This window comes from Falco naumanni, chromosome 17, assembly GCF_017639655.2.
Source record: "Falco naumanni isolate bFalNau1 chromosome 17, bFalNau1.pat, whole genome shotgun sequence".
NCBI classification, from domain to species: Eukaryota; Metazoa; Chordata; class Aves; order Falconiformes; family Falconidae; genus Falco; species Falco naumanni.
Window position 1 is genome coordinate 2,230,673 of NC_054070.1, and position 27,825 is coordinate 2,258,497.

At 51.4% G+C, this 27,825-nt stretch overlaps 1 protein-coding gene and 1 long non-coding RNA gene across 2 annotated transcripts in view; one reads left to right on the forward strand and one right to left on the reverse strand.

Annotated features, from left to right (window-relative positions):
* The window catches only part of LGR6 (leucine rich repeat containing G protein-coupled receptor 6), an 88,082-nt gene that overhangs the window by 55,364 nt on the left and 4,893 nt on the right, over nucleotides 1-27,825 (reverse strand). Inside the window, exons 2-3 of the mRNA XM_040616841.1 lie at nucleotides 19,522-19,593; nucleotides 10,419-10,490 (exon numbers count right to left, since the gene is read on the reverse strand). Of these exons, the coding sequence (XP_040472775.1) occupies nucleotides 10,419-10,490; nucleotides 19,522-19,593 (144 nt within the window). The remainder of the gene's footprint in view (nucleotides 1-10,418; nucleotides 10,491-19,521; nucleotides 19,594-27,825) is intronic.
* On the forward strand, nucleotides 5,409-27,822 carry LOC121098622. The gene is made up of 4 exons (XR_005831306.1): nucleotides 5,409-5,515; nucleotides 8,445-8,629; nucleotides 25,065-25,338; nucleotides 25,559-27,822. It is a non-coding gene; the product is annotated as an uncharacterized LOC121098622 (long non-coding RNA).

Consider the following 27,825-nt stretch of genomic DNA (forward strand, 5'->3'; position numbering starts at 1 on the left):
AATGATCTCTTGAACGTTCAGCCAGATGGAACTCCTGGTTGCCACACTGGATCTCTAGCAGTCAATATAGGAAAGTTTGGAGGTGGCTGCAGTACGTAATGGGCATAGCCATGTAGGTATAGCTTCTGCCAGACTGCTAGAAAAACACAGCTCAAGCCACTCAACCTGTACTGTGACCTCTTCACTTGAGAGCACAGCTGGTGAATCCTGGAGGTGTTGGGGCACAGCAAGGGTATCCCTCATCATCACCCCCTTCCAAGTGTGGCCAACCACAAGATCAATAAATGCGAAAATTAGAAAGTGAAGTATGAAGGGAGGAGTTGACTCAGGGGATCGTCATGAGCATTAAGGCCCAAGTCAAGATCACTGGCAGCTGAAGAGCCTACACTCCTTGCACTTTTATTTTTGGGCAAGACGATCTCACCTGATAGGTTTCTCTGAGGGCTACACAAGTGTGTGCTGGGTCATGGGGGAGGAGAGATGCTCAGCTCTGCTTTGGTACCCATGCTCTGATGATGTGTGTTAGCTTGGTGAGCTGGTTTTGCCAGATAAAAGTGGGGGGTGGGCAGATGGGTATTTTTTTGCTCTCCAGGGGTAGGAAAAACACATCTTACCCAGCCTTATTCACACAGAACTTGAAAGTAATTATAGGGTCTTTCCATAGCCAGAAGAGAAAACTAGAGTCCTTCAGAGAGTGATTCATCCTCTGAGACAGGGCTCTGAGATAACAGAGGTGATTCACCCTCTGGAGATGCTCATCATTTTCCACTGCTGACTAGCTGAGATGAGTAATATCTAGACAGCTATGGTCAGAGGAGAAAAATCTACCTGGCCGGCCTGAGGGAGATGTGGGCACAAGAGAAGCTTACCTGAAGGGAAGGAAGATTGTGTAGCGAGGCCATGGAGGATGACTCAGAATTTGATTTCCTGCCTGGTGGTATCTTAAGCTCTCCCACCACGAGGGAAGGATCTAGCACTACAGTCACAGCAGAGGCATGAAAACACCAGCCTCCTGGTTCCAGCCACTCGACTTCCCAACTACAAACCTGGCCCAGGCTGCTCTGTGTAATGCCAAATGCCCACATGGCTGACCCCGCTGCTGTTATTTGAAGGCTGCAAGGGGGAGGCAGTGAAACTGCTTGTTAGGTCCCACCAAGAATACAGTGACCAAGCCATAGTTTTTTCCCCTGTAAAAAGAGGGCGATTTCAGAGACAGGGCAGGAAGATTTTGTGCAGCAAGCATCCTCTAGTGTGGAAGCAACTTCTTTAGCACGCTGCCTGCACTGGGGTCTCTTTCCTGCCACAGGCATGCTTTCTGCTGCAAAGTGGTCTGTGAAAGGTGACATTCAAGGTCCTGTGCTCTCAGCAGCAGCAATCACCAAGAAAGTACTTGCTGTTGCTTTGTTTCAGTCTATCTTCAGATTCATCATTAAGAACTACCTCACTGAACTCTTTTTCATTGTGCTCCAGAAAGACCCCATAGCCAATAAATCATGTTACAGGACTGAGGTGGTCTTGCCACAGACAACTTCTGTGCCAACAGATTGTAAGTCACTGCTATGTTATGTCGACTTTATAGAGTTCTGTTTTTTCCGTAGCTTTCATCCTCTAAACACCCAATGGAAAAAACACCTTTCTTAAACCTTACTCCATCACGTGTGATTTATAGAGAAGAATATTGCTGTTAACAGCAAACTGTCAAATCTCAAATAGATCAAAGAAGTTAAACAAGGGATGAATTGACTGAGCTCTTCAGGCCATGCTTCCAAAGCATGCTTCCAGCCATGATTCCAAAGTAAATTTTTTCTTCCTTCTGTCATAAGAATTTATATGCTTGTGAGAATCTAATCAGGTGGGAAGAGCTTTCCTCCTTTGTCTACATCAAAGTCCACATGTTCTCAACTTGCTATAAGTCATTCTTTGCATTTTAATCTCTGGCCATATGTATAAAAATAACTACCTGCCTTGAGGGACAGAGGATGAAGTAGTCTTTATTGCCTTTCCATAAGAATCCAAAAGGTTCCTGCTAAAGATATCAGAGAAGTGGCAAACCAATGGGTTGGAGTAACTGGATTATTTTAGTTAGAGATAAAATGAACCTGTATGCAGGTGAGTGTACATGTCAGGCTGGTTTACTGCTCAGAGATTATGCGTCAAGTAAAGCTGGAGTGAAATCAGAATATAACGGGAAATTGTATTTGTAGAAAACATGAAAATGCTTGCAGTATTTTTAAGAACAGTGTATATGACACAGTTTGTCCTCCAGGTTGCATCCCATCAGCTTATGAAGACATCAACTCCTTCTGCAGGACAGATATAAAGAGAACAGACACTGCTGTCATATAAGCAGTGCACCTCGTGGTGCAGGATCTTGAGGCTTCACTCCTCATGAAGGGAAGTGCTGCTGCTGCTGCTGTTGGGGAAAGGGAACGTCACAGAGGAGGAGGAGGTGAGTGCAGTGGGGAGATTTGTCAAAAAGTAGCTGGGAACCATTCTCCAAGCCTCAGGTGCCACAATTGGTTTCTGTGCTTGCAAATGCAAGGGTGAAATGGGGTATGGGCTCGGTGTGCTGGAGGCTTCTGGGGCAGCAGAAATCCTACGGTCAAGGCTGGTCCAAGGACCTGACTGTTGCTGGTCACTTGGACAAGGCAGAAACATCTGAAAATTACTTTATGGGACTGAATGGGCTTTGCAGACCTTTAGCCAAGACACCAGACTTCTAGTTCCCTCTTATCTCAAACCGTAGTATCGATGGACTATGATTTACTTGCTCTCTCTTGTCTGGAGCAGAGAGTTACCAGATTTTTAGATATTTCTAGACAAACCTCTGTATGTGCAAGGCCAGAGGATGGGCTAGAGCTGTGGTTAACTCCCTGGTGCTAAAGACTTAATGAGGACATCATTTTGATACCCAGGTGGGTATCACAGCTTGAAGTGATACTGTACTCATATGTCTCCTTTTGAACTGTGTCTCTTTCCAGCTGTGAATGGAGGGGACCAGGCACTGCTGTGAGTGATCTGTCTCAGAAGGCAGGTGCCTGCTTTCCAGGAGACGTTTGTCCCCCCCTGCATCTACTTGTCTCTCTTGACTAAAGGATGCTGCTCAGACACATGGCAATGAGCCCAGCTGGAGCCTTCCCCACTGCTGGTGTCCCACTGGGGGACACCATGTGTGTCAGCGTCTCCATGCCAGCTATGTCCATATTCTCAGAGTCTGCGGTCTGTGTGAGGTTACATGCAGCCACAAGTCTCTGTGCAAGGAGAAATGAGCTGCCATGGGGCAGGAGACAAACAAGTGGATGCCATTATCCGGCAGGGAGAAATGCGACCCTGGAAGCATTGTGCCTATGCTGCTGTGTTTTACTGGGTCAGAAAACCTGCTACTGTCTCAGGGATGTCCAAGATCTCTCAAAATCCCAGAGATTAGCTATCAGTGCAGTTCCTGCCCAGCCTGGATAGGGAACCCTGAGGAAATGCAGAGCTCTGGGATTCGTGGCCGCAGGCAGATCCCCACGCTGAGAGCACAGGCTGGCACCGTGGAGCTGGGCTACAGCGGTAACCCTAGGACAGCTGCACTGGGCCACTCAGAAATCTTATCCTCCTGGAGCCCCTGGCCTCAAAGCCAGGCGAGAGAAGTGATGATGACAGTCCTGAGGCCACCATATAGCCGCCCATACTGGAAAAGCTCTGGCACCCTTCTGCCTGGCACTAAACCTCCGTTCCCCCACCAAACTGCTGTAGGCAACATCCACCCGGAGGAGCCAACCACCCGCCAAGCACCTCCCCAAAGTGCTGATCTGCGAGAAACTCCAGAAAGAGCTCACTATTCTTATTGTTTTCAATAAGTATTTGAAAAAGAAAACCCAAGAGTGTATCTTGATCTCTTAATCCATCAGATTTCTTTTCTCTTTGCTTTCCCTACCTCTGCAAGCCTGGTAATTATAATTTATAGCACCTGCTCACTTTGAAATACCTTGGACTCCTTCTGCCTGGCAGAGGAACAGACACAGTGCCCATCTGCTTTAGGTAAATTCTCACAAACCACAAAGTCATTAATTAGACTGACACACGACTCTTCCAGAATACACATGGTATGTTGTTACTGCACCTATAAACCACTGGTAACCAGATACTCTGCCAGGGGATCACAACCGGATCAGAGCATTACGTAAAGCCTTGGCACCCCTTGCAGGGCTCAGAGCGTTGCCATCAGGTGTGCGTGTTCTCTCTAATCCTCCTCACCGGGCTTCCCAACATGCGTCCCCGATAAAGCAAGCCTGCTGGGAAGCAGCTCCCTTACACTTGGTAGGAGGCTCAGTCTCCTGAGGTTTGTATTCTCTTCTTTTGAAATCCAAATTCCTCTCTGTATTAAACTAGTGATCCCCGCCAAGGTCTCCTTCCTGACAGCTCAGGCTCCAGGCAGTGATGCCTCATCATCCTGCAGCTGGCAGGGAGCGGGGCAGGTCTGATTCTGGCCCCACGGGACTGGCTGCAGCTTCAGAGAACCTGTGATGAGGGTGTGTGTAAGGACAGGTGTGTCTGATGTGGATGGGGGTATTTGGGTGGGTTTGACACTTGCCTCCTTGGGCTGGCTGGCACTCATGGGGCAGAGTGAATCGTGAATGCCTCTGGCTGGGAAGTGCTGGACCCCACAGCAGATGCCTCCCTCCGCAGGAGGAGCAGCCCAGACCACATGAAGTCCCTGATGAGGGATTCTTGGTGATACGCAGTAAGCCAACCTGGAGCAGCCAAGGTCAGGGTCAGCACTCAAAGTGGTGGCAATGGGTGTCCTAGACCTACAGATGCCCTTGGCACAGGACTATGCTGAATGACTGCAAACCTCCACCTGGTTTGCCAGTCTTCCCAGCACCTGTGTTAGAGTTTGCAGGAGGAAACCCTGTTAGTGTGTTTGAAGCGTTATTTGCCAAAAGTCAGAACTGCACTTCCTTGGTTAGAAAAGGTGTGGGGGATCACACAGGGCGATGGGAACATCCTCTTGGATAGCATCCACAGGGGAACACCCTGACCCTCCCTTGTCATCTAAACCTTCGTGAACCTAAAGTCAGGTTTTTTGGCGTGCTGTCTGTCCTGTGAAGGACTGGAACTTCAGTAACTGAGGTTTCCTGAGAGCCAGTATGCCTCATCTAGGTTAGTTAAAACTAGTGTCTTCCCATTGCTGGTTCCTACATCACAACACATATTTTGTGGGTGACAGCACACCTGCCATGGAAAATCCTGCCCACCTGAAGCTTGTGGGTTGGCAGCTTCCAGAAGGCTCCTTGCCTGAAAACAGATCCCCAGCCAGATCAGAAGTGAAGAGCAGGGGGAGGTCCACAGAAAGACAGCAGTGTAAGCATGGTCTTTGTGGCATCTTGTCAGTGTTTCTCTTTCCTTCTTTCTGGTCTTCTAGAGACAGATGTGAAAGCAGGACCTGGGCCATGTTAAGAGAGAGATGCTGCTTCCTCTCCCTGGAGGTGGAGTCCTTTGTTCAGGCTGCCACAAGAAAAGCTGTGTGGTAAGTCATGCAGGGTGCAAGAGGGTTCCAGCGTGGAACAAAGTTTCCTGGGGTCAAGGTACTCTGGAGAGTAGAGTTCATGCCCTGACTGTGCCACAGAGACTCAGATCATTCTGGACAGGAGACTCCTGCTTCCCTGTGCATCACCCCCCAGCAAAAGGGAAGAATAACTTTCCTTCTGCTCTCTGAGTAGCAACGTTTATTGGAGTTTCTTTCTGCCTGGACTTTCCTGTCCTTGAGCATGTATGTACAAGTTGATCTGCTGTCAGAGACTCCCAAACTTGCTGCAAACTTCCTAGTTGGTACCCCAACCTCACAGCATGCATCTTGCAGAGCCTGAGGAGCGTCTCACTGCCTGCACTGTCTGGCACTCTCAGCCAGCAAGCAGAGGGATGTCAGTACAGGTCTGAACATGCCTCGTGCCTGGGACTCCAGCTTGGACCCCAGCAGTGCAGCAAAGGAACCCAGCAGTTCAATTCCAGGTGCTACCAAGGGTTGGATGCATGTGTCCTGTCTCAAGTATCTCATGTCCTCTCTGAATGCTTGAGAGTCAAGACAGCTGCCACCTTTGGAGACACAGTGGAGTTTATTAATCATTATTTTTTTCTTTCCTATTTCAGAGACTCAACTGACACGTTAGGTTTTTGCTATATTTCAGCTCTAACTTGGTGATGTGCAGGCAGTAAATAGCAACCTCCCTCTGTCCCACAGTGGTTAAAGCATGCCCTTCTGCCCCACTTGTTTGGCCACCTCATCCCTTGAATTGCTTGGTAAATCCTACTGGTAGAGCTGCACTCAAGACAATCATTCTCAGCTTCCACTTAGTTTAGCTGCTTCTGTGTAAACCTGACAAAAGACTTGTTTATTGAGAAGTCTGTTTTTCCTCGTCTCTGTCCATAAGGGATACATACTTTCCTTTCAAATCCTGCCTGAATCCCAGAGTGATGGATGTGGACATCAAATGCAAATATCTGAAAGAGCAAGAAAATAACCAGCACACAATCCCTTTCTGTCTAATACAGCTGTGTGTTCCACCCCACTCCTGTTGGCTCCCATTTTCACCCCCCTTTTCAGCTGTCCTGCCTGTTTAGCAAGGGTTGCCAACTTGCAAAGCAGATAGTTAATATTCCACAAAGTGCCATACAAGTCTGGTAACTCATGAACTGTCATGATGTGCCATCAAGCCACTTCCCCTTCTGAATGGAAAAAAATAGACTCTGGGCAACACGAGTACACTGGGTCTCAGATAGTCTGACCAGTGATGCTTGGAAATCGTGCTGTGGGTGACCTATAGATGTTCCAGGCTGGCTAATTTTTTGGCAACTAATACACAAGAGTCTCATAAACTTGTAGAAAATGACTCAGATACTTGAAAAAGAGGGGAAAAAAAATACCTAATGCAGACCTGTACTGGAGCCTCTTGGTCTGAGGTTAGTAACCACATTTGGAGAAATCATGGCAGCACTAGGAAAACCAAGCAGAGCATCTTAGCTCTGTATCTGCCTTAAGACATAGCGGCTGTTCCACACTGTGCCACTCCTGTTGGTCTGGTGGCTAAAGAAAAGCATCTCTAAACATGAGCTGGAAGATGAATTGCAAGACCCTGCAAGCACTAGCTTCTCCGTTGTGGGAGCAGCACAGGACAGAGGCTCCATATGAAAGCGGGTCATGCTTTCACCAGTGTGAGACACAGCAGTGGTACAACCTCATAACACACACAGTGTGTGTTCAGAAATGTCCCCATCCACGCAGAGCAGGGCTGTGCCTCACAGCCATGCTGGGCTTTGTCACCAGACATGGTTCCTGGGCCCTCCCTGTGCCCGAGGGTTCTCTGTTGTACACTTTCTGTATAAAGAGGAGAAAGTGCAAATCATCTTTTTCTGCATGTGCCCTCCACACTTCCAAGCGGCCGAGCTGGAGACACAGGCAGGGTTTGGTGCAGATCTAACGTGAGGCAGAGCTGGCTTGTGCCTGTCCTCTCGGACAGCAGCTACCTGTGGAGAGTAACCAACTACCTCCTGTACCCTCCGTACCGAGGGCAGGTTTCACTGCAGCCTGCTGGTGATCGGTGACCTGAGAGGCACCTTCTGTGCATCCTTTCACCAGGCAGCTTGGACAGGGGAGAGGTCTCCATCATGTGGGACACTTCTGAAGCTTCTCCTTTCAGAGACTGCCCCCCGGTTTAGAGAGCTGGACCCAGCCTTAGGGTCACAGCACAGAAAAGCGACTGTAGGGGACCTGACTGATCCCCTATTGCTTTACCCTGAATTCTCATAAGCACAGAAAGAGCAGGATGGGTGAGGTGGCTTCACTGATGTGAGACCTACAGAAGACGTTACTGTTTTGCTGCTTGCTTTTTATTCTCTCTCTCTCCTGGAGCTTTTGACCTTTCACACAGTCTGTCCCAGATACCTCCTCTCCTAGTGGCTGGTGGCCACACATACCGATTATGCCATTGCAGAGTCTCAAATGAGGCGTGGAAATACTTTATTGTGGCAAGTGCAGCCAGGACCCCTAGGTCCAACTCCTGACTTTGCCATTGCCCTAGGGAAAATCAGTTTGCCTTCCCATGCTTGGTGTCATTCTGCCAGTGCAGTGCAAGCACTGGCAGTGAGCAAACTCTCTGGAATGCACTTCTGCATGTGCAGCTAGAGGTGACCTATGTGCAGTTGTTATTATCCTAATGGGAGAAAGATCCAAAGCATCTTGCCCCACAGTTTGCACAGTCTGCAGTTCCCACCAATTTGCTGCCTGTGGCTTAGCTAATCCCTTTCCAGTTTCTCTGATCAGGTGAGAAGTGATGGAGAAGGTCCAGTCCCAACCAGACACGCTTTTGATTCTCAGCCCTCTGGTTTTATTCCAAGACTAGTCCCCCCTCAGGTTGTCTGAAGCAGCTTATTTCATCCTAAAATGTGCTCTTACTGTTCAGTTTCTGCAGTGGGGACATGAGATCTCATCTGGCCCGAGCTCTCCGTCCTCACCCAACTTTGGAGACGCTTGGGGGGCCCACACTGGATGAGGTGGCCTTGGAGTACACTAAGAGCAGATGCCTCTGTGTTGATTCAAGATAAGCCATCCTTCAACCCTGAGCCCTAAATGAAGCCCAAAAGTGCGGTGAGTGGTTTCTTGGAGCATTTTTCATTTCTTGGTGCCATGTAGTATTTTGGTGGGGGCTGCTGGCTAAAGGGATGGAGCATATGGACATCTCAGCACTAGTTGATGTGCACACATCACCAGTGTGTGCCCAGCACCCGGTGACCCGAGCAGCAGTGGTACCTGCAGGCACTTGAACCTTCATCAGCAAAGGTTGGGTCTGTCCAGCCGTGGTGGCACTGGCAGTCACGCATTTTCATGGGCATAAGAGAGACAGGCCAAGGGGGGAAAGGGGCATTCGCCGCAGTCAATGACCTTCCATATCATGTTCCCCTTGAAAGGGAAGTCACTTGGAAAACAATCTGGTCTCCAAATCCACAGTGTGGGGGGTCTCAACTCTTGCACTGGTGGTGATAACACATTTTAATAACAGCCACAACTGTGTGCCAATGATATTTCAGCAACAAATGTTTCAAAACTCTCCTGGCAAAAAGTACATTCATATCCTGCACAGCCACACCCCCATCACAAATTAATATTTAAATTAATATTTACAGAAACTCCTACTTGGTGCTGGGAGGGACACACATGGAGAACTGTGCCCAGTGTTGGGCTGCCCAGTATAAGAACGATGAAGAGGGATCAGATGGGTCCAGGGGAGGGCTGGTAACAGGGTCAGGGTCCCAGAGTACTTGCCTCGTGAGTGGAGGTGGAAGGTGCTGGGTTGGTTTCACCTAGCAGAAAAGAGGCTAAGAGAGATCTGCTAGTGACCCACAACTAAAGACAATGGAGCCAAGCTCTCCTGGGTGGTTCCAATTGATCAAACAAAGAATAATGACCACAAATTAAAAAAAAAAAAAAAAGGAGGAGGAACGGCCCCAGGCCAGGTCACCAGTGGGGGGAAAATGTCCATGCTTGGAGGGTTTCAAGGCTTGGGTAGACAAAGCTGCACCTGCCCCGCATAGTATTGCTGATAGTCCTGCCCCAAGCAGGAGGCTGGCCTGAAGACCCCCAGAAACCACTTCCAGCCAGCATTTCTGTGACAAAAAGACAGTAAGACTAGGACTGAAGTCAAGGATTAGGGTTAAGGTTAGTTTTTCTAGTGGTTCAGCCCAATTCAGAATGATCTTACAAGCTTTAGCAGTGCTGCTTATGCCAGCTGGGTGATTACCAAACCAACCTTCCCTAAATTCAGTGGCCCTACCAGGATCTGTTTGCAAGTGTGTCCATACTCAGAAAAACTATAAATATTTCAATGATGTGTGATTTTTAGTGAACACAATAGCACAAACCTGCTGTGGATATGGTTACTTTAAAGGCAAAGCATGGTCACAGCCTCAGCTTCTTCTCCTGACTGAATCACTGAAAGTGCTTTAAAGCATTTCTACTGACATAACTGCCCTCTATCTGGGTAAAGCATCCCTACTTGCATGTTGGCAGACCAGAGTGTCCTCTGTGCTCCCTGGCAGGTCCCTTCCCACTGTGGTCCACAGTGGAGAGGACAGAGCCCCTTCTGGGTAGGCATTTTCCAGTGTTCCTTGAAATATGCACTGGTGCTGGTGGCCTTTTCATCACAATGCACACATGGGGAGCTGTAATTTCAACATCCTTTACCAACACAGTGTTCCTTCCTTGAAAACCGCTCTCCCCTCCCTTCTATGCTAAGTGACAGTAATCTTTGGTTTAATTGGAAAAGAAAAGGAAGAAGGGACAGAACATCCTTGACAAAGGAACTAATGATTCAAATGCTGGGAAGCCTGGGGCCCCCAAGGGACTGTGCAGCTCGCAGCATTGATTTTTAATGACTTACAGAGATTGGAGGTTTGGAAGATCTCTCAGTGCCTCTGCAGGGATGCGACTCAGCTGATTGTTCTGCAACATCCTATAATTAGAAAAAAGAAAACTTTAATAAATAAATAAAAAAAAGCCTAACACAAAATGGAAGATGTTGCTGCTAGTTTCTGAAGCTGTCCTGGACTCTTGTTGGAAAGCTGGAGGGGTTGGAAAGCACCACACTGGTCACCCAGGGCTCTTAAGCAAGCCTTCAGGCTGCCAGCAGGTGAGCTGCAGTCCAGGCTGGCCCAGAACCCTGCAGCAGAGGGTCCCAGGGTGAGTTTGGTGCTGCAACGGGGGATCCGCTGGGGGAATGTGGCTGTAAAGGGGCCTCTCCACGGCACGTGTGCCTCTGTTGGTCCAGAGCAATACCAGTGCTTTCAGCTGAGCTGTCCTGTGTTTATACTCGTGCCAGACATCCTTCTCCTAGCGTGTCAGTGGTGATGACCTCTGCAGGGTCTATGGAAATTAGCCTGTGGGCAGCTTTCTTATTCAGCTTGTGGGACAGCTGCAAACACAATGGACGAGGAGCCACTCCATAGCTATTTGCTAAGGGGCTTCACAGCACTGGCACAACTTGTAGCGGTAACTGGAGCTGTTGTGGAGAAAGCCAAACCAGCCCAGGGGCTCCAGAGGGAGCAGGTGACTGGAGCTGTTGGGCTGAACGGGCAGGACCAGGAGGATTTCTTAGAAATGGAAGTCAGTGTAGGGCATGGAGAATGGCCATGGACACTGTGGTGACTACACAAGTGATTGGCAAGGAGACACTGGGTGGCCGTGCTCCAGCCCCAGGGGCGGGTGTCTGCCGGCTCTAGCGGTTCAGGCAGGGTCAGAACCAGACCCCAGGGGTATTTCTGACCTGGTCAACCACTGTGCCCTCTCACTGACCTCCTGGAGCACCACACATGTGAATTTACTGTTTTTATTATCTCTGCATCTCTGGAAAGGCTAGGTTTTTGACTCTGGACCAGCCTTTGTTCTGAACCTACTTGTTCCTTCCAGAACTAGGGCATCACAGGCACATGCTCCTCTGGATAAGAGAGACATCCCAGCGTGGTAGCTGGGCTGCAGGAAGTGCCTAAAGAAAGGAATGTTTTATGTATCTGAGGTTTCTATTTCCAAAACCTTCAAGAAGTGGTTGGAGGTGACATGAAAAGGGAAACGGTGCTTGGGGAGCTGTCATAATTACTGCCAGTGTCAAAGGGATAGAGCGTGGCCTTAGTAGTGAGGGGCAGCCCAAAGAGCAGTGCCGCAAGCAAGAAAGCTTCCCGTTGCTGTGAGTGCTAGCTTTACTGCAGAGGATGCACAGGTCTGTCATGAGAGGGAAGCTGGAAAAAGACAACCATAGTGACAAAGTGACAATCTTTAAAAAAGGCCTATAGGCCACACAGCTCTTCAACTGGTGGAAGAAAATGAGGACTTACCATTAAATTATTTGTATGTGCACAGAAAAAAGAAAGCAGGGAAACAAGCAACTGTCAGTAGTGGCTAGTGAAAAATGAGTTGTGCTGAAGCATCTGGGTTTTTTTCTGTACAGAGTAAAAGGCCATGAGACTGGAGAGGAAAGAATAGACACCAGCTACCATGATTTTACTTCACTTTAGTAAGATGTTAAATGCTGGCATGCAATGCAGGAGAGCAGACACATTTGATGAGGTACAAAGAGGCAGCAGAGAGGCCATATTCAAATTAATCAATGGTTCCCTCTAAAATGATGAACATGTTTAAGGGTCTACAGAATCTCTCCTGGAGTTCACACTCAGCGCTATTGCTAAGGACCCAGATGATAGCTGGGAGAGGAAGGTTGTTACCTCTGCTGGCAACGTGGGGCTGCACAAGGCACGTTGCACAGATGAGGAGGGGTGCAGATCTAGCTGGGAGAGCAGCTGGAAAAGGCAGGATGCTGCAGGGAGACCAAGAGTAAGGCTCCATGGATGGACAAGAGATAACCAGCTGCACAAATACAGCTGGGCATGGGGTTGCAGCCCTGCTGAAAATGCCTGGATCTGGTGGGGATCCCAGGAGACCTGAGGCAAGACAGACATGAGCATATGGGAGAGTGCAGAGACCATGTGGGGGTGGCTACATGGGGGTGAAAAGAGAAGGACACCAGCTGTGATGCTTCTGCACCTCTTGATGCTGGGCAGGCTTTGGCTGGGTGACCAACCGAGGCACAGACACGGTCTGTGAACTTGGACTTCAGTCCACAAGATCACAGCAACCCTGAGATCCCAGATCACGCTGGCCTCAGCCTTTCCCTGTCAGCACCTGTCTGCTCCTGCCTTTCCATCAGCTCCTGGCTCCAAACAAAATTCCTGGACTTCATTAGTTTTCCTACTGCAAGCTTTACAGCAGCCTGGAGACAACCTTTGTCAGAGCTTGACCTCTTGCACCAGTGGAGTAATCTCACCACCTACCCAGGCTTATGCCCACTCTGGTTGGCACAGTTTCTCAGTTGCTGAGTGCAATTTCTGTCTTCAAGCAGCTGTATCAATGAGTAAAATCCTACAGGACCGCACTGGTTGATGAGCCGCTATCAAATGCAGCACAGGACCTTCTGGACAAGTTGAGGATGTTGATGAACATGACGAGCAAAGACCACTCAGGCCAGCAAGTCCTCAAAACCAGGTCTGGAGAGTGCCCTGTCACCTTGGATTGACTCTGTTCAGGTGACCATACTGGAGCTTGCGGACAGTGGCAGACATGGACACACAACCTGCTGCCCACATCAGCCTGACTGGAACTATCATCAATCACAGCTCTTCGAGGTCATGTTTTATTTTCAGAAGTAGGAGGATTGTTTGTTGGCATGGACCACGCCTGAACGACCAGAAAAATGTCGGGATCGGGTCCCATAACACCAGGATCCTTGCACAAGACAGTCTTAGCAGACTTACAGCCCTCAGAGGTACAGGCCTGTGCATGATAAAATGTCCCCATCTTGGGAGGCTGAAGTGACTCAGCCAGCACAGTCAAAGGCTGTTAGTGCTTGAGGCAACTGTGCCTGGAGCCATGCATGGGGATTAAAGACATTCCAACCTCTGCACGTTCCTCTTCCCTCCCCATGGGAGCGTCTCTTGGATGTGCCACACCATTCCCTTTGCCTTAAAGCCATTTCGGTTCTGCACAGGCTTGGGGTTGTCAAAGAGCTATAGTCTGTCTGGGGATTCCTCAAGTGTCCCAAACCACCTGCAAACCTGCCATCCTGGGGCAACATGGCTTTTTGGTGTCTGTTCACAAGCCAGGCTAGTCAGTGCCTGTCCTGGACCACATGAGATGCTGCGATTGCAGCTCAAGGGGGGGAAGAGCAGGAGGCACCCAGGGGGTGGCCATTGGGTAGGTCCACCCGGCCAGGAGATGTGGCATGTGCAGAGCAAGGCCACTCTTGTCAGGCTGACTCCAGCCTGCCTTGACGGAGCCCCGCTGTGGGTAGCACCGGGGCAGTGTGTGGGTGGGAGCAGCTGCGAGCAGCACCGGCTCGACACGCTTGTGCGGGCAGGTGCTGGGCAGCGCTCAGGCCACCGTCCGTGCAGGCAGGCTGCGGGCAACGCCAGCTCCGCGCGCTCGCACAGGCTGGTTGGGGCTTGCTGCAGCGCGGAGCAGCGCGGGGGCCACCCCAGCTGGCTGCTGCGGGTGCAGGGTCTGCAGCCAAGAGGATGCACCCAGGCATTTTGCCCTCCGCGTTTCGGGGGGAGGCAGGCTCAGGTTGTGGTTGTGCTTGGAATCTTTCCCTGTGGAGTTTGGTGTGGGATTCCTTCTTGGCTAGTAAGCGCTGCTGCTGCTGCAGCATGTTCAGCCAGGGAAGGAAGAGGCCTGGCAACGCCGCTTGTGTGGCAGAGCACTTGATGGGGGATACACGTGTGAGGGTGGGATGTGGGGTCAAGCTGTGGCAGCACAAGCTCAGCCACGTGGATAGCTGGGATGGATGCTTCTTGGCTGATGGAGCTCCAGCCAGGGCACAGGGAGGTGAGGGGCATCCAGGCAGCTCATGGAGGGGCGGGTCTGGAAGGACAGGGAAGTTTCCAGTTTTCCAGAGACTCTGATTAAGCAGCATATTCTACCACGCTGGAAAGCTCCAGGGCTGGCAGAGCATTGTCAATTTTGCAATGGAACGACCTTGGCAGAGGAGACAAAGCAACCTGTGGTGGTGTGGGTTGGCCATGCTGCAGAGCAGGGCCCTTGGGAAAGGTGCACTTGCGAAGTCTCTTTGCAAAGGGATGCACCCATCACTTAAGAAGACCTCAGAGCACCAGCTGCCACTGCTGAGCATCCATCACCGTCAGCCTCCATGTATCTGAGGGGAGCCAAGGAGGCCGTGTGTCACCTTGCCGGTGGCTGGGAGCTGGTTCAAGGCTCGGTGCATGAAGATCTCAGTGTATGTGTCTGTGTCATGATGTTTTGTTGGTAGTGGGGCAGCCTGGTTCTTCCCTTGCTCTTTTCCAAGTCTCCACACACCTGCTTTCCCGGGTGTACCCCTGCATGGTTTCTGCACAGGCCTATCTTCATGGCCACTTTCCAGGTGGTTTTTGTGCAGTGAAGCAGCCGGAGGAGGCAGAGCCAAGAATCTGGCCCTGCTTCCAGTAGCTCTGGGTTTCACTCTGAGGGCAGGGAGAGGACCATCTGCACAGGCAGGTTTGTGGAGGAATTCCCAGGGTGTTTCCCATCCTTTTTTAAACATCAACTAATTCTCTGGAACGACCGGGAAAGCACCAGGCCCCTTGACAGCCCAAGATGCATGTGAGGGTTTACTTGTGGACATGCACATGACTGCAATTATCTCTAAGGCCCTAGCACATTAAAATGAAATTATGAAAATTGTTGCCATCCCCAGCTACCAGGCTGCCTCCTTGGGGAACACCCCTGCCACCAGAAGGAAGATCTCTGATCCTGCTGTGAGGCAACTCCTGAATACCTACAGGCTTCAGCTGGCCATGTTTGGGGCAGCCTGTCCCAACTCCAGCCATGCCTGTCACCTATCAACTCTCAGCCGTCTGCTCTGAAACCTCCTAGTCCTGTTTTCAGATATGGAGAATATGTATTGCCTTCCTTATTGCAGCAGCTGCTGGTCCTTAAAGGTTTATGTCCCTCCTCATTCACCTCTCCTTCAGGTTAAGTAACCTCAGCTGGCTCCTTCTTCCTTTAATTCATCACCAAACCCCTGATCCTTCTCACTGGTTTTCAATAAAACAATTTTTTCTTACATTTCCTCTCCACTCAGAGCAGGCAGTGAGATCACCCGGGAAGGTGAAGAGGGGAAGTATTTTGAGAGTGGCAGGGCGGTGGGAGTGGGATACAACAGAGCAACTGGAGGAACATCAGGAGCTGGTGGAGTAGGGATCTGAGACTTCCAGAGCGTCTAAGGCTCAGGCTGCCCCTGGACTACACCAGGACACCTGGGCCCATTTGTGCTGCCCATGGACCAGCTTTGCATGGGAGATGCAGGAGCAGGGGGAGCCACTTCAAAGATGCCCAGCCCTGCCCCACCAGTGAGGAGCAGTGAGCACCTTGCATGTCATCACGCCTGATGCTTCTGCGCTGCCTCCTGAGTCTTTTCTTTTCTAGACTGAATTACCCTGATCGCTTTCCTTTACCGCCCCTGTAATTTCTATTTGCATCTCCCCACAGGTGAGGATCTGGCATTTCCTCATCTTTCTGCCTGTTGTCCTCTGGCTGCTCTCCTGCTTCTCCATGTCGTGCAGCACAGGTCCCAGTTGAGAAAGCACGGCCTGGCCAGAGGCTGCCCAGCATCAAGAGGTGCAGGAGCTGATGCCTGACTGCGGGTCAGAATCCAGCCCAGCAGCCTGTCATAGCCTTCGCTGGCTGCCAGAGCCCAGCACCCCCGGGAAGCTCAGTGTACAGCCTGATGGGTTACTTGCCCTCCCCGAGTCCTCTTCTGTCTTGGTTTTCAGCAGAGCCGGAATGGTTAAGTACGAACTTGATGCTTTGCCTCTACCCAAAGCAAGGGGACAGGACTTTCCTTCCTGTTCCTGTCTTTTCATATCTCACATCCCAGCATTTCTCCGATCTTTCCTGCCTCGTGAGCTCTTCAGATTACCTCTCCAGATACTTCCTTCATGAGATCTGTTGGTTTTTTGGTGATGAAATGCAGAGAAAAGCACATGACTGTGGGAGTGGTTATACTGGTCCTAAGGGAGCAAGGAGCTGATCTGGGCAGGGAGCGGTGTGGTGCATGTCTCAAGTCACCATGAAATGTGGTGCTTTGCACAGTGCAGTTTCACAGCAGCCTTACAGGACATGGATGTAGCTGGGGCCAAACTGATGCTCGCCAGTCACATGGCACGCTTCTGTACGCTAAATGAGACATGGCTTGGGAAGAGGGCAAGGTTTTTTGGTCACTGCTGGGGTGCAAGGAGCAGGGTGAGCCAGCTCCACGGTCTGTCTCCAGACTCTGCTCTCCACCCCTGACCACAACCAGACTCTGAGGGAAGGTGCAGGGTGTTCTGAAATGGGCTGGGAAGGGACATTTTGCTTCTAGGCTTGGTTCCTGCCTTGTTTTTTCCAGCCAGTAAAATAGCAATAAATATAACTTTTCCCTACAGGAGGTTTTGGTGATTTTATTGCGCTGCTGCTGAGGCTGTGGCGCTGCTGTGGAAGGCACCCTGTACTCACACTCCTGTTCTGAGGAGGTCAGAAGGGAGGCAGAGTGGCCCGTGGGTCTTCGGCGAGCCAGTGCCAGGAAGGACACTTGTTGCCTGAGTCCCTGGGGAGACAGGGCAGATCCTGCTGAGCTGCTGCGGTCATGAGCCCAACCGGACCACTGCTGCAGTGGCCTGGAGAACCTAAATCACAGCCTGAAGGGAAACACATCGTGGCCTTCACCTGCCTTCTTCAGTAGCTTGTGCCTTTCCTCAGTCTTTTCTCAGTAGAGGAATCTGTGAAAGTCCCCATCCTTCCAGTGTGATTAAGCTTGATGCTCCTAAGGCCTGTCCTGGCAAAATTTCTAGTCCTGCTCCAGCAAATTCCCAGGGACCAGCCTATCTTTTCCACGTCCCTCACTGCTGACCAAGAAATAGATGAGGGTGAATGATGCTGTTCCTGGAGGGCACAGGGACCCACAACTGCATCCGCCAGTGACCTCACTCCTGTGGAGCCCACAGTGTTGTTGCATAAAGCAATCCCAGCATCTCCTGCAGCAAGAGCACATGGCACCCAACATACACCTGCAAAGGGCCAGGAGAGCGTCAGAGACTGGCAAGTGAAAAGCTCCCGGTGAAATGAGGGCTGGCAGTGGCCCCGCTCTTAAGAAGCAGGAATTCCTTCAAATAAGAGGCCCATGGCAGGACCTGGATGGGCGTCAACTCTGTGGGTGTCAGCTCTTCCTTCCCTGGTCTTGGAGCTGGGCTAGTCCTCTGCGTACCTCCATGGGAAAAGTTGAGGGATTAGGGAAAACCTAAGGCAGAGCTGCAGCCAGAGAGGTTGGTATGACAGCCCAGGTGCCGCTCTGTGTCACTGGGCACAGCCTGGCTGAGAGCAAGGCAGGTTGTCCTGAAGCATGAGGACACTGACTTCAGCTCTCACAGGACAGCCAGCTTCTCCATGCAATCACTTCCCAGCTGGAAATGCTCCCATCCTTTGAGCAACTCCTTACAATGGGATCACTCGTGGACGTGTTGCCCCCAGTGCCACGCCATGGTAGAGGTGCCGGGTGTCCGTGAGCCTGCCTGCACGTGGGTGGTGGGGCAGAAAGCGCACGCTCCTCTCCTTCCTGCAACCCGCGGGGGGCTGCGCCAGCACCGGGAGGGAGGCATCGCTCCTGTACTCTGCACCAGTAGTTACCTGGGCCTGACACAAATAGAAATTGATCAAAAGCAGCTTTAAAAGCTCCCGCATTCCCGGAGTAGAAAGTTCCTCTTGTTGAAATTGGGTGGGAGAGCTGCGGTTTTTCCTCAGTTCCTTTGATTTGTTGCCTAATGCAGGGGATGGATAAATCTCTAAGCCCTGAGATTTAGGGCAGGATTCATACTTTACATCTTCAGAAGACGTAGTAAACAGCCCTATACTCTCTAATCCTGGGAGCAGGTTTGTACCTGCTCGCTCTGTATAAACTGGACCAGCTACAACAATTTCACATTGTGGCTGAGTTCAAAACATCCCCTTGGGGATGAAATATTTATTGCAGGAGATTTTGAAGATGGTTCCTGAAAGGGAGAAAGGGACTTCCACCTCAATAACCTGCACAGAACCTGTGAGACTGCCACATGGATGCAAAAAGCAGCGTGACTGCACGAGCAGCGAGACAGTGCAGCCTGTAGGAAAATACTCTGGAGAGGAACTTGCTGGTAACCTGTGTCACTTAGATCTTCCCCACTGGACAGGCAGAGGTGGGTGGCCTGCCCACAGTGGTGAGGAGGTTGGCAGTTCCCAGGCATGGCCTGATGGCTGCAATGCTCCTGGGTCCAGCTGCATGTCCCCATCGCCCCTATGGACAGGCTGGGCTCAGGCTGAAGTCAGACGGTCCAAGGATCCTACCCTTGGCAGGGGCAGCTCACTCCAGAGCCCTGCAGAAGCCTCCTGGGCCATGCAGGAGCTTGCAGGAAGGGCAGGCTGGTTGCAAAGAGGCAGCCGAGCTGGGCAGAGCACAGGAGCTCTCCACGGCGCCTGCCCAAGTGTAGATACCTGGACCCTCGGGTTGCACCAGCCCAGCCCCAAGACTCTGCAGCAGAGCAGGCGGGGGGCAGTTTGCTGTCTGGACACCACATCTGGGGTATGCCACATCTGGGGTGCACCACATCAGGGCATTTGGTGAGATTTATGCAAAACGTGGACCTCTGCAGATTCTCCTGTGGTGTGTTTTCACACAGCATGGAGGGCTGCACCCTGGAGGTGACCTGCTCATGGTTTGCTGTAGCAGAAGCAAGGAAGCAGGGCAGGGAGACAGGTGGTCCTTGGGGTGGGACACAGCTCTCCAGTCACCAAGGGACACATTAGTCAGCGCGGAGGTTTAACAATGGACAACACACTGCCTTGTAACTTTGCACCCCCCCGGACAGCTGCAAAATGTTGTGCATGGCCAGTGCCAAGGGGGTGGGGGGACGGGGGCTGGGGAGTGGTTTACTCACAGAATCTTCAGGCTGTAGAGACCAAAGAAAGCTTCCCCTGGGATCCTGGAGATCTGGTTTCCAGAGAGGCGTCTGCAGTAAGAAGAAAAGCCAGTAATGTGTCAACATCCTTGTAATGACGGTCCCTTGTCTGCAGAGGCTTCACAATTCATGCAGCTTGCCACAGTCCCCCTGGGGGGGCTGCCACACCTGCAAGCTGAGATGCGGTGTGCGCTTGGGCAACCTTTGCATATCATCCCGTCTCACAGCTTGGGGATAAAATAATACATTGCTGCTGCCAGACCTGAATCCAGTGTTTTCAGCATCCAGTCACAGCTCATGGCTGAAGTACTTCCCTGGATACCCACAGAGGAACCCACTCCTGTGGGAGGGACCTCTGCTTGAGGGCACTGACCAACCTGCAGACCCTGCACTGCGCCAGGTGCCTGGCAGAGGGTGGAGCAGGGGGAGAGCTACTTTCTGCTCATGCATGGTCCTGGGAGAACTATCCATAAGTCATGGACCATCATCTGTCCCTTTTGTCTGCACGTGTCCTGGTTCTGCATCCTGCAGGTTCTTTTTTGTTCTCTCCATCAAAGCTCGATGCCCCTTGATTTGCTTCCACTCTATCATTCCCATCACTGCTTTGACCTGTGTGATCACAGCTAAGGCCCAGCTCCTTCAACACGCGTGAGTTTGGTGTCGCTGCTCTAAGGGGAGCCTGGGAAAGGGACTGGAGATGGGCAGTACCATGTAGGTGCCGCAGTAGAGCCAGGTCATCTGAGTATTGTTTCCAAAACCGGGCCAGAAAAGTCAAAAGTGGTTCTTGGATGAATTGTGACTAGACAAAACTGTAGGAGGGAAGGCAAGGATAGGGACAATGCAACCTGGGCAGGCTGATGAATGAAGATAGACATGAAGGGGTGGGAGAGGAATACAAAATGAAGAGCAGCCCCGTAAAGGAAAGTGGGATCATTGTGGAAACAGAGAAAAAAGCAGGGGACAGCATTCAGAACTGGCTGAAAGAATTTATATAAAGAAACGTGGGACTCACACGTACAGCATCATCTGATCAGAACGCTCAGAGTTTAGCAAGGCTCAGAGCAGGCTGGGGCACAAACAGGCATTTGGATTTTTTGCTGACATTGGGAAATGCACCACTGTCACTATCACCCACTGATGAAGACAGTGGTCCTGGGAGGCCATGGTGGGGGTGCCTGTGGGGGAGCCAGGAGTAAAGTCCAGGACTCTTGAGTCTAGGCTTAACCTAAGGAGAATCTTCTCCTTCTCCCCCTGTTTCTCCCATGGGGACAAACATAGACCAAGTCCCAGTGCTCATCGGCCAGAAATGATGAAGACGTTCAACAGCGTGAGACCCCAAACTGATACTGCATTTGTGCGTTAATTCTGATCCCCAGGTGGTCGAACAGAGGTCAAAGTTGGACTTCTCCATAGTCACAGGGTAAGAAACTCGTTGTTGGCTTAACTTGGAGTGCAATTTTGCATCTCCCAAAGGGAGACAGTGAACATATTTTGTTCACTGAAATAATCACTGGAGATGACCAGGCTCATCTTCACGCTCCCAGGAAGTCCAAACCAGGCCCAAGAGGCTGGCTCAGATGCTGGAAGCCTGTTGTATTCATTGTGCATCGGCAAAGCTCCTTTCCTGTTAGATGTTTGGTCTGCAGACAGGTGCCGGGTAAGCGGTGGGATGCAGGAGGCAGAGCGCATCGCAGTGGGAGCTGCAGAGGTCACCGGGGGGATTGGGGCGTTCTGGGGAGCCACACGCACTGGTGGCAGAGCAGGCATGTGTGGGTGCCCGAGCTCTCTCCCTCCCTGTCTCTCCCCTCGGGAATCCAGAGAAAATTGCTCCCATAATTAGGCCTCCGACAGCACAAACAGCGCAGGGTCCTCTCTTTAATGTGTGTGCACAGGTTGTAACCTGCCTCTCTGCAGTACGCAAGCCGCCTGGCAGGCTGAGCTATTTGTCACTTAGGGGCTGTGATTTGGGGTAATTGCTCCTTTTGATTGTTGATTTCCACATGGGAGGGAGTGTTGTCCAGGAGACTGGAGTGCTCGCCTGGAGGGGAGGTGTTCCTGCACGGCATCCTGAGCCTGCTCCAAGCATCCATCCTACCGGGCTGCGCTGGCTCTGCGGGGGGCTGTCTGTCCTCACCTCCCCGGAGCTCCTGTCTGCCCCCATGCCTTTGCTGGCAGCAGTCTATGTGTGTTCACAGTTTAATGTGCCTCTCGACTTGTTTCCTGGCAGCTCTGCACTTTTATGTTCACTTTCCTGGGTGTGTTTGAGTGTTTGCCAGGTCCCGAAATGGATGTGGGACCTCCAGGATTTGCAGGAGAGGAGTGTGGAGTTTGGATGGAACCCAGGCTGGGGCTGCTGGCCTCAGAACAGGGTGGCAGGGAGCCCCACTTACTGGTGGGACACGTGCTGAGACAGCTCGTGACATCTCAGCACTATGGGCAAAACAACATGAGGGGAATAACAACTCTGTGAGAGATGCCCTGGTTTCACTGGGCACCATCTGTGGGTGGACTCAGAGGCACAAAGCATCCCCACCCCCACCCCCAGCTCCTTCCCCCCACCTCAGGAAAGGTATCCACGTCTCCCTGTTGCGGCTGGTTCTGTCCTTGGCACTGCCATGCTGAGACTATGCTGTGTCCCTGGCTCACCTTGGCCTCTGGCTCTTCTCTATCCTTACCTCCTCCCCACTGCCAGGGCAGCCCAGCTCCCCTTCCCAAGGTGTACAGCTCCGTGCTGAGTCAAGGAGCCGGCATGAAGCGAGGCACCCGCCACAACCACTTCACTCAATCCACCTCCCAAGGCAATGACCATTGCTGCAGGGGTCCAAGGTGGGCTCTGCTTACTTGTATGCATGCAGAGACTGGGAGGTGGGACATGTCTGTGCCTGAGCACAGGCTGAGGTTGTGCTTTCCTAGAAAAGCACACGGCCAGGACATGCACACAGGGTCTGGAGGGGTGGGCTTTGGAGATTTGCTACATCTCTCAGGACAGGAGCTGCATGATGCTGTGAGTGGTAGCCGGGTGTCCCAGGCAGAAGAGCATGGCTGTCCCGTCTCCCTGAGAGTAGGTCAGGAATGGGTAAGTCTTCTGGGGTGTCCTGTCCAGCAGCACGCGTGGCCACTGGGAAGAGATGCTGGTTTCCATGTTAGTTGTTGTGCCAGTTCACATAAGAGACCCAAGCCATAGAAGACTCCCTGTGTGTGACCTTCCTCTGCCCATGGCCACTTGGCAGTCTCCCCAGTGCTTGGTTCCCTCCATCCCCCTCACTCAAACTGTCCAGAAATCTCCCAGCCTGGCAGACAGGCACCCATTGAATGTATCTCCAGAAGCCAGATCCCACAGGAAATCCACAGAAATGGTCCCTTCCCTTCTATTTAGAAAGGAACAATAACATTTGAAGTGATGCTACCAGTGTGACTTCCCCTGAGACAGCTCTTAATTTGCTCCTTCTGTGCAGAAGACCAAAGCAAATACCCCACCAAGAGGGACTGAGAGGTGGCATTCCCTTGTGCCCCACGCACGCGGTGGGGAGAGAAGCTGCTCTTGCCAGAGTGAATGTCTGTCCCCAGAACACGAGGTCTGCTCCAGGGCCGGCTCAGGTCTCCTTAGGATAGGCACGTGGTTCAGCCGCAAGCCCTGCCATCCTGGAGCTTACGCCTTGAGACAGGGCTGGGCGAAAGGGAAAGCTCTGGGTTTAAAGTGACCGGTGGAAGAGGGAAGGAAGGTACAGGTGGAAGGGGAAGGTGGGAGCTGTAGTTGCCTGGCTTGCTTTGGAAAGCTTGTGTGTTTGGTGGATTTTAGATTCTGCTCCCCCCCACTCCCCATCCCCCGCCTTCCCCAGTCCTGTGATTTCTGGGAACATTCCTCCGGGCTTTGATCTGCATTCTCAATACACTCCAAGTTGGAACAAACTCATGGTTTACCACCTTATGGTTGCTGCAGTTCAGTTACCACAGGCTCCCACCCCCTCCTGTATCCTGGGCTTCTTGGTCATGCTACAACTTCCATGGCACACCCAAAGGCTGTTTGTTGGGCATGATCGCTCATGCCAGGGGCTCAGGCAACACGATGATGCTCTTATCACTCACATTAGGAGGCAGGAACATTGCCCATTGGCAGGACAGGACAAACATGTGTGTCCATATCCCAGTGGAATTTTCCCCTTGCCAGATCTTTATTGAGCATGTCAGCCTCCTCCTTTGATCTCCGGCTCTGGTTCATTTCTCAAGCACTAACACTGTCAAGGCAGAATATGTGCCCAGATAAACTCCCCATTGCTCCTGTCTAAACAGTGTCATCGTGCCAAGACTGTGCCATCCCCTGGGTGCACAGGGGACCACGGGCTGCGTGTCATGCTTGAGTTTGTTCTCATGCTGGTGCTAAACAGGCATCAGGCCAGTTGAGTCATGCAAGTGAAAACATGGTACATTTGAGAAAAGGGCCAAGCTTGGACTCTCCCTTCCCACACAGGAATCTGCAGCTGGTCCTAGTCTGGTATCACCTGGAGGTGTCTCTAACGTGGTCTTTACTGCCTTCATCCCTGAGGAGGAGACTATGCAGGCCTGTTTCTCAATCTGCTCTCCGTACCCCCACTGAGTGCCTGTTCCAACTCGATAGATTGATGGCATTAATTTCTTTTGTTTATGGTCCTCAAGCCAGTTTTCAACCCACATGAATGTTATATGCAAGCTAGTTTGGACTCATTTGCCAGGTAAGATTTAATAAGACACAACTCCTTAATGAAGAACCCGATACAGGACACTGAATGCCTTCACTCCATCCCCTTACATTACAAACTGCCGAAGGTTTTCAGGGGATATTTGTCCCCTCCAAACCTTCAGAGCAGTTTTGACTTTTCTGGGTGCCCCACTTGGGGTACCCCAAAACAGCTAGTCATTTGGAAGGCAGTTTTCAGGAAAACTGGGGCCAGGTATACTCACTTGCAAGGATTTTTTCAGTTGCTGAACACTATACCTAGCCTAAGTGGAGTAGAAAAAGAATGGAAATCTCTAAATATTCACAACATTTTGAATTTGACTTGGGCCCCTGCAATAACTTGGCTTCATTTTTTTCAGTCCACATGACGGAGAACCCCTTAGAAGCCCTTCTCTCCAGTCCCCGCCTGCACCTTAGCCATCATCTGCCTCCACACCATCCTAGATTACACAAAGAAAACTTTTGGAAGGCTTCATGAGATTAACTATCCTTTAACCCTCTGTGCTTCTGCCCACACACTCAATTGGCAACCAGTGCTATCCTCTGTCAAGGACCAACGTCAACCAGAAGGACAGAAGGTCCTGATGAACCAGGGCTAGCCCCCTCAAGCTGCACCCTGGTGCCTTCTCAGACACAGGAGCTAGGCAGCATCCTGGGGGACCTGCGGTATCCAAGCATTCGGAGGAGCTGCATGCAGGTCCTCACCTAGAGCCATGTGCAAATGGAGAGCTGTGTCGGGCAAGGTGGCTACCAAAGGAGCAGTGCCACAGAAAGCTCATGGTCCTACAAGCGTTTGTCTCTCTACCAGGTACCTCTGCAGCCTGCTGTGTCATGGAAACCCCCCAAAGCTGATTTCCGAGGAGTACCCGGCTCCAGGCATGTTACTGCACTGCTCCAGGAAAGGCTTTTCACCACGATGCCAGCACACTTGTGCATTGCCCAGAACCGTCAGCAGCCTTTACACAGCTATCGCTCCACAGGGAGTCATGCCTCAAAGGGTCAGGCATTACTGCAGTGCTGCCTCTTACAAGAATGACAATGCCTTGGAAGGAGAGACCCTGCGCTGGCCAGCACCCCCAAAGGTAGATGTTTCAGATGTCTGGGAGCTGATGTGGGTGGTGCCGGGTGCTCCAACATGGGGCAGGGGCACACTGCAGCGCGGCTGGTGCTCCGCAGCCTACGATGGGCCTTGTGCCCACTTGGGAAGAGGAGTGAGGAGGGGGCAAGGGGAGAGAAGGGGGCTGCTGTGTTCACATTCCTAGCATACACACTTGCGTGTTCTTTCGTTTTGCTTTTATGCAGTTTCTCGGCCTCCAGTCCCTTGAGCTGCCTGGCAAAGGAAACAGCCTGTGCTGCAGTGTGGGTCCTGGTCCTGCTGTGCCTGCAAGGATGCAGAGGCACAGCGCTCCCCATGACGGTGAGTCCCTCTGCCCTCAGGGCCTGAGAAGAGGCAGGTGAAAGAGCCAGTGGCTGGGAAGGGGTCTGATCTTGCCGCTGTGCCCTGAAGCAGGAGGTGAATGGCAATGAACACCTGCCTTTGGCTGCAGTTTCTCTTCTTGGCATGAAGCGCTCATGTTTGGATTCAAAGCGCGGTAACAAAGCCCTTGCCGGCGAACACATTTCAACATGTTATTATTCCCAGGCCGGCTTTCAAGATCCTCTTTCTATTCCTTCTGTACTGACTGCTCTTGTTTCTCTTGGCTCCCAGCTCTGGCTTTTCAGGCTTCATTAACTGGAATTTATTAGCAACTTTAAACAACCTTCCTGCTGCCAAAAAGAGAAAAAGGAAGAAAAAAAAAGAAAGAAACAAAGAGGAGACACACTTAACTCTGGGCTGCTCCCTGCCTGTGTGAGGCCCAGGTCTGAACACCTCTGTCACCGGCAGTTTTCTGTGGAAGGAAGGACCCGGGCTGGGACCCTGCCTCTGCTCCGCATCCCTGCTGGAGCGGGAGGCTGGTGGTGACAGAGGGGAGCGCAGCCTGATGGAGAGGAGTCCTCAGTGGCATTGCCTCTTCAAAGCCAGCTGAAACTGGAGAATCTGGTCTCTTGGCAGCCTCCGATCATGAGTGCTAATTGCATCCGCAACACCTTCCTCAGCAGCTCGCAGTAAAAACTAATGACTAACAGGTCCTGGCACACCTGAGAGGCCCATTCTTGTCGCTGAATGGATGGGTAAATAGAGGCACTGGCAGGGAAAATCACTTTACCAAGACCACACAGTGAGTGAGCAGTTTGAGCTGGAGCAGTCCTGGTGCCCTCAGCTGTGCCCTAACCACAGCGTTGCCTCCGGTCCCCTCTGGGGCACGGCTGTTCGGTCTCCAGATGAGACCTGAGCTAATGCAGAAATGTTCTGTGGGCCACAGCCCAGCTGGACAGCATGGTGTGGCTTGGGTTGCTGCTTCTCTACCCTCAAGACCCTCATGTGCCACCCTGCTCTCACTTGTTCTTTGCATTCCCCCACCCGGCATGGGTGCATGCAGAGGACTAACATACTCCGGTGGATCCAGCAGCTGGGATTCACAGTGCTCCACAGTAGCCTGGATAATGTGCAACAAGGCACGTTTATCCTCAGCGTCCATGAGACACACGTGCTTCATCTACCCATTTTGCAGCTTGCTTTCCCCTTCCCATTATTCCTGTTCTGTGGTTGAACCCCAGCTCCATGCACAAGCTGAGCCTTGAGTCCAGCTGGTCTCCGACTTCCATGAAACATCACCATGAAGAGCCTGAGATGGTGCTAAAGTAGAGAGTCATAGAGCCAGAGGCACAGAAAGAGGAGGAATAGTAAAAGGTGTGAAACACCATCTCTCCTTCCAAGCCGCTGTGAGCCTGGGCTACTGGGACTAGATCTAATGCGAGAGAAGATTGGCAGCAGCAGAGCCAGAGAGGGGAACTACGAGGAGCTCGTGAAGGAGGCGGAGGAACACGGGCTTTCTCTGACTGTCAGAGAAAATGAGGGTTACAGATCACATTCCCATGTGCTCAAGGGCCAGGGGTGTCAGGAGTTTCTGGGATGTTTCTGAGCATTAGACCAAGGTAAAAATGTCCCTTAAAAATAAGAGTGTCCAGGGGACCTGGAAAGGAGATTTGAAAATCTGTGTTGAATTAGGCAAATATTTTTGGCTGAGGACCCTCTGATTTTTTTCAGAATGTTCAAGCATCTTTTTTAAGGCATCTTTGCAATAAGGCATATACCATTTGAAATACTATTTTCTTTTCAAGTTTGACCCAAAGTGAAAGAGTAACAGTCAAGTAACCTGAAAATAAACCAAACTTTTCTTTTTCAGGTTAAAAGAACTGTTTTGGGCTGACCAGCACTCTAGAACATCAGTTTTGGTTCACCTTGAATTAAATTTTGCAAGTTTTGTTTTCAGTTGCTGCGGGCTCACCCAGTTGACCAAGGGTGTAACAACACAACAGCCCGGGGGGCAGGCTGGGCTGTACGGTCACCCCAAACCCCCGGGGGTGAGCGACCTGCCAGAAGGGTTCATCAGACTGAAGATGGGCACTTGCAGCAAGGAGGGGCTGCAGCAGAGTCCTCCTCATTGTCAGCCCTGCCCTTCCTGGAG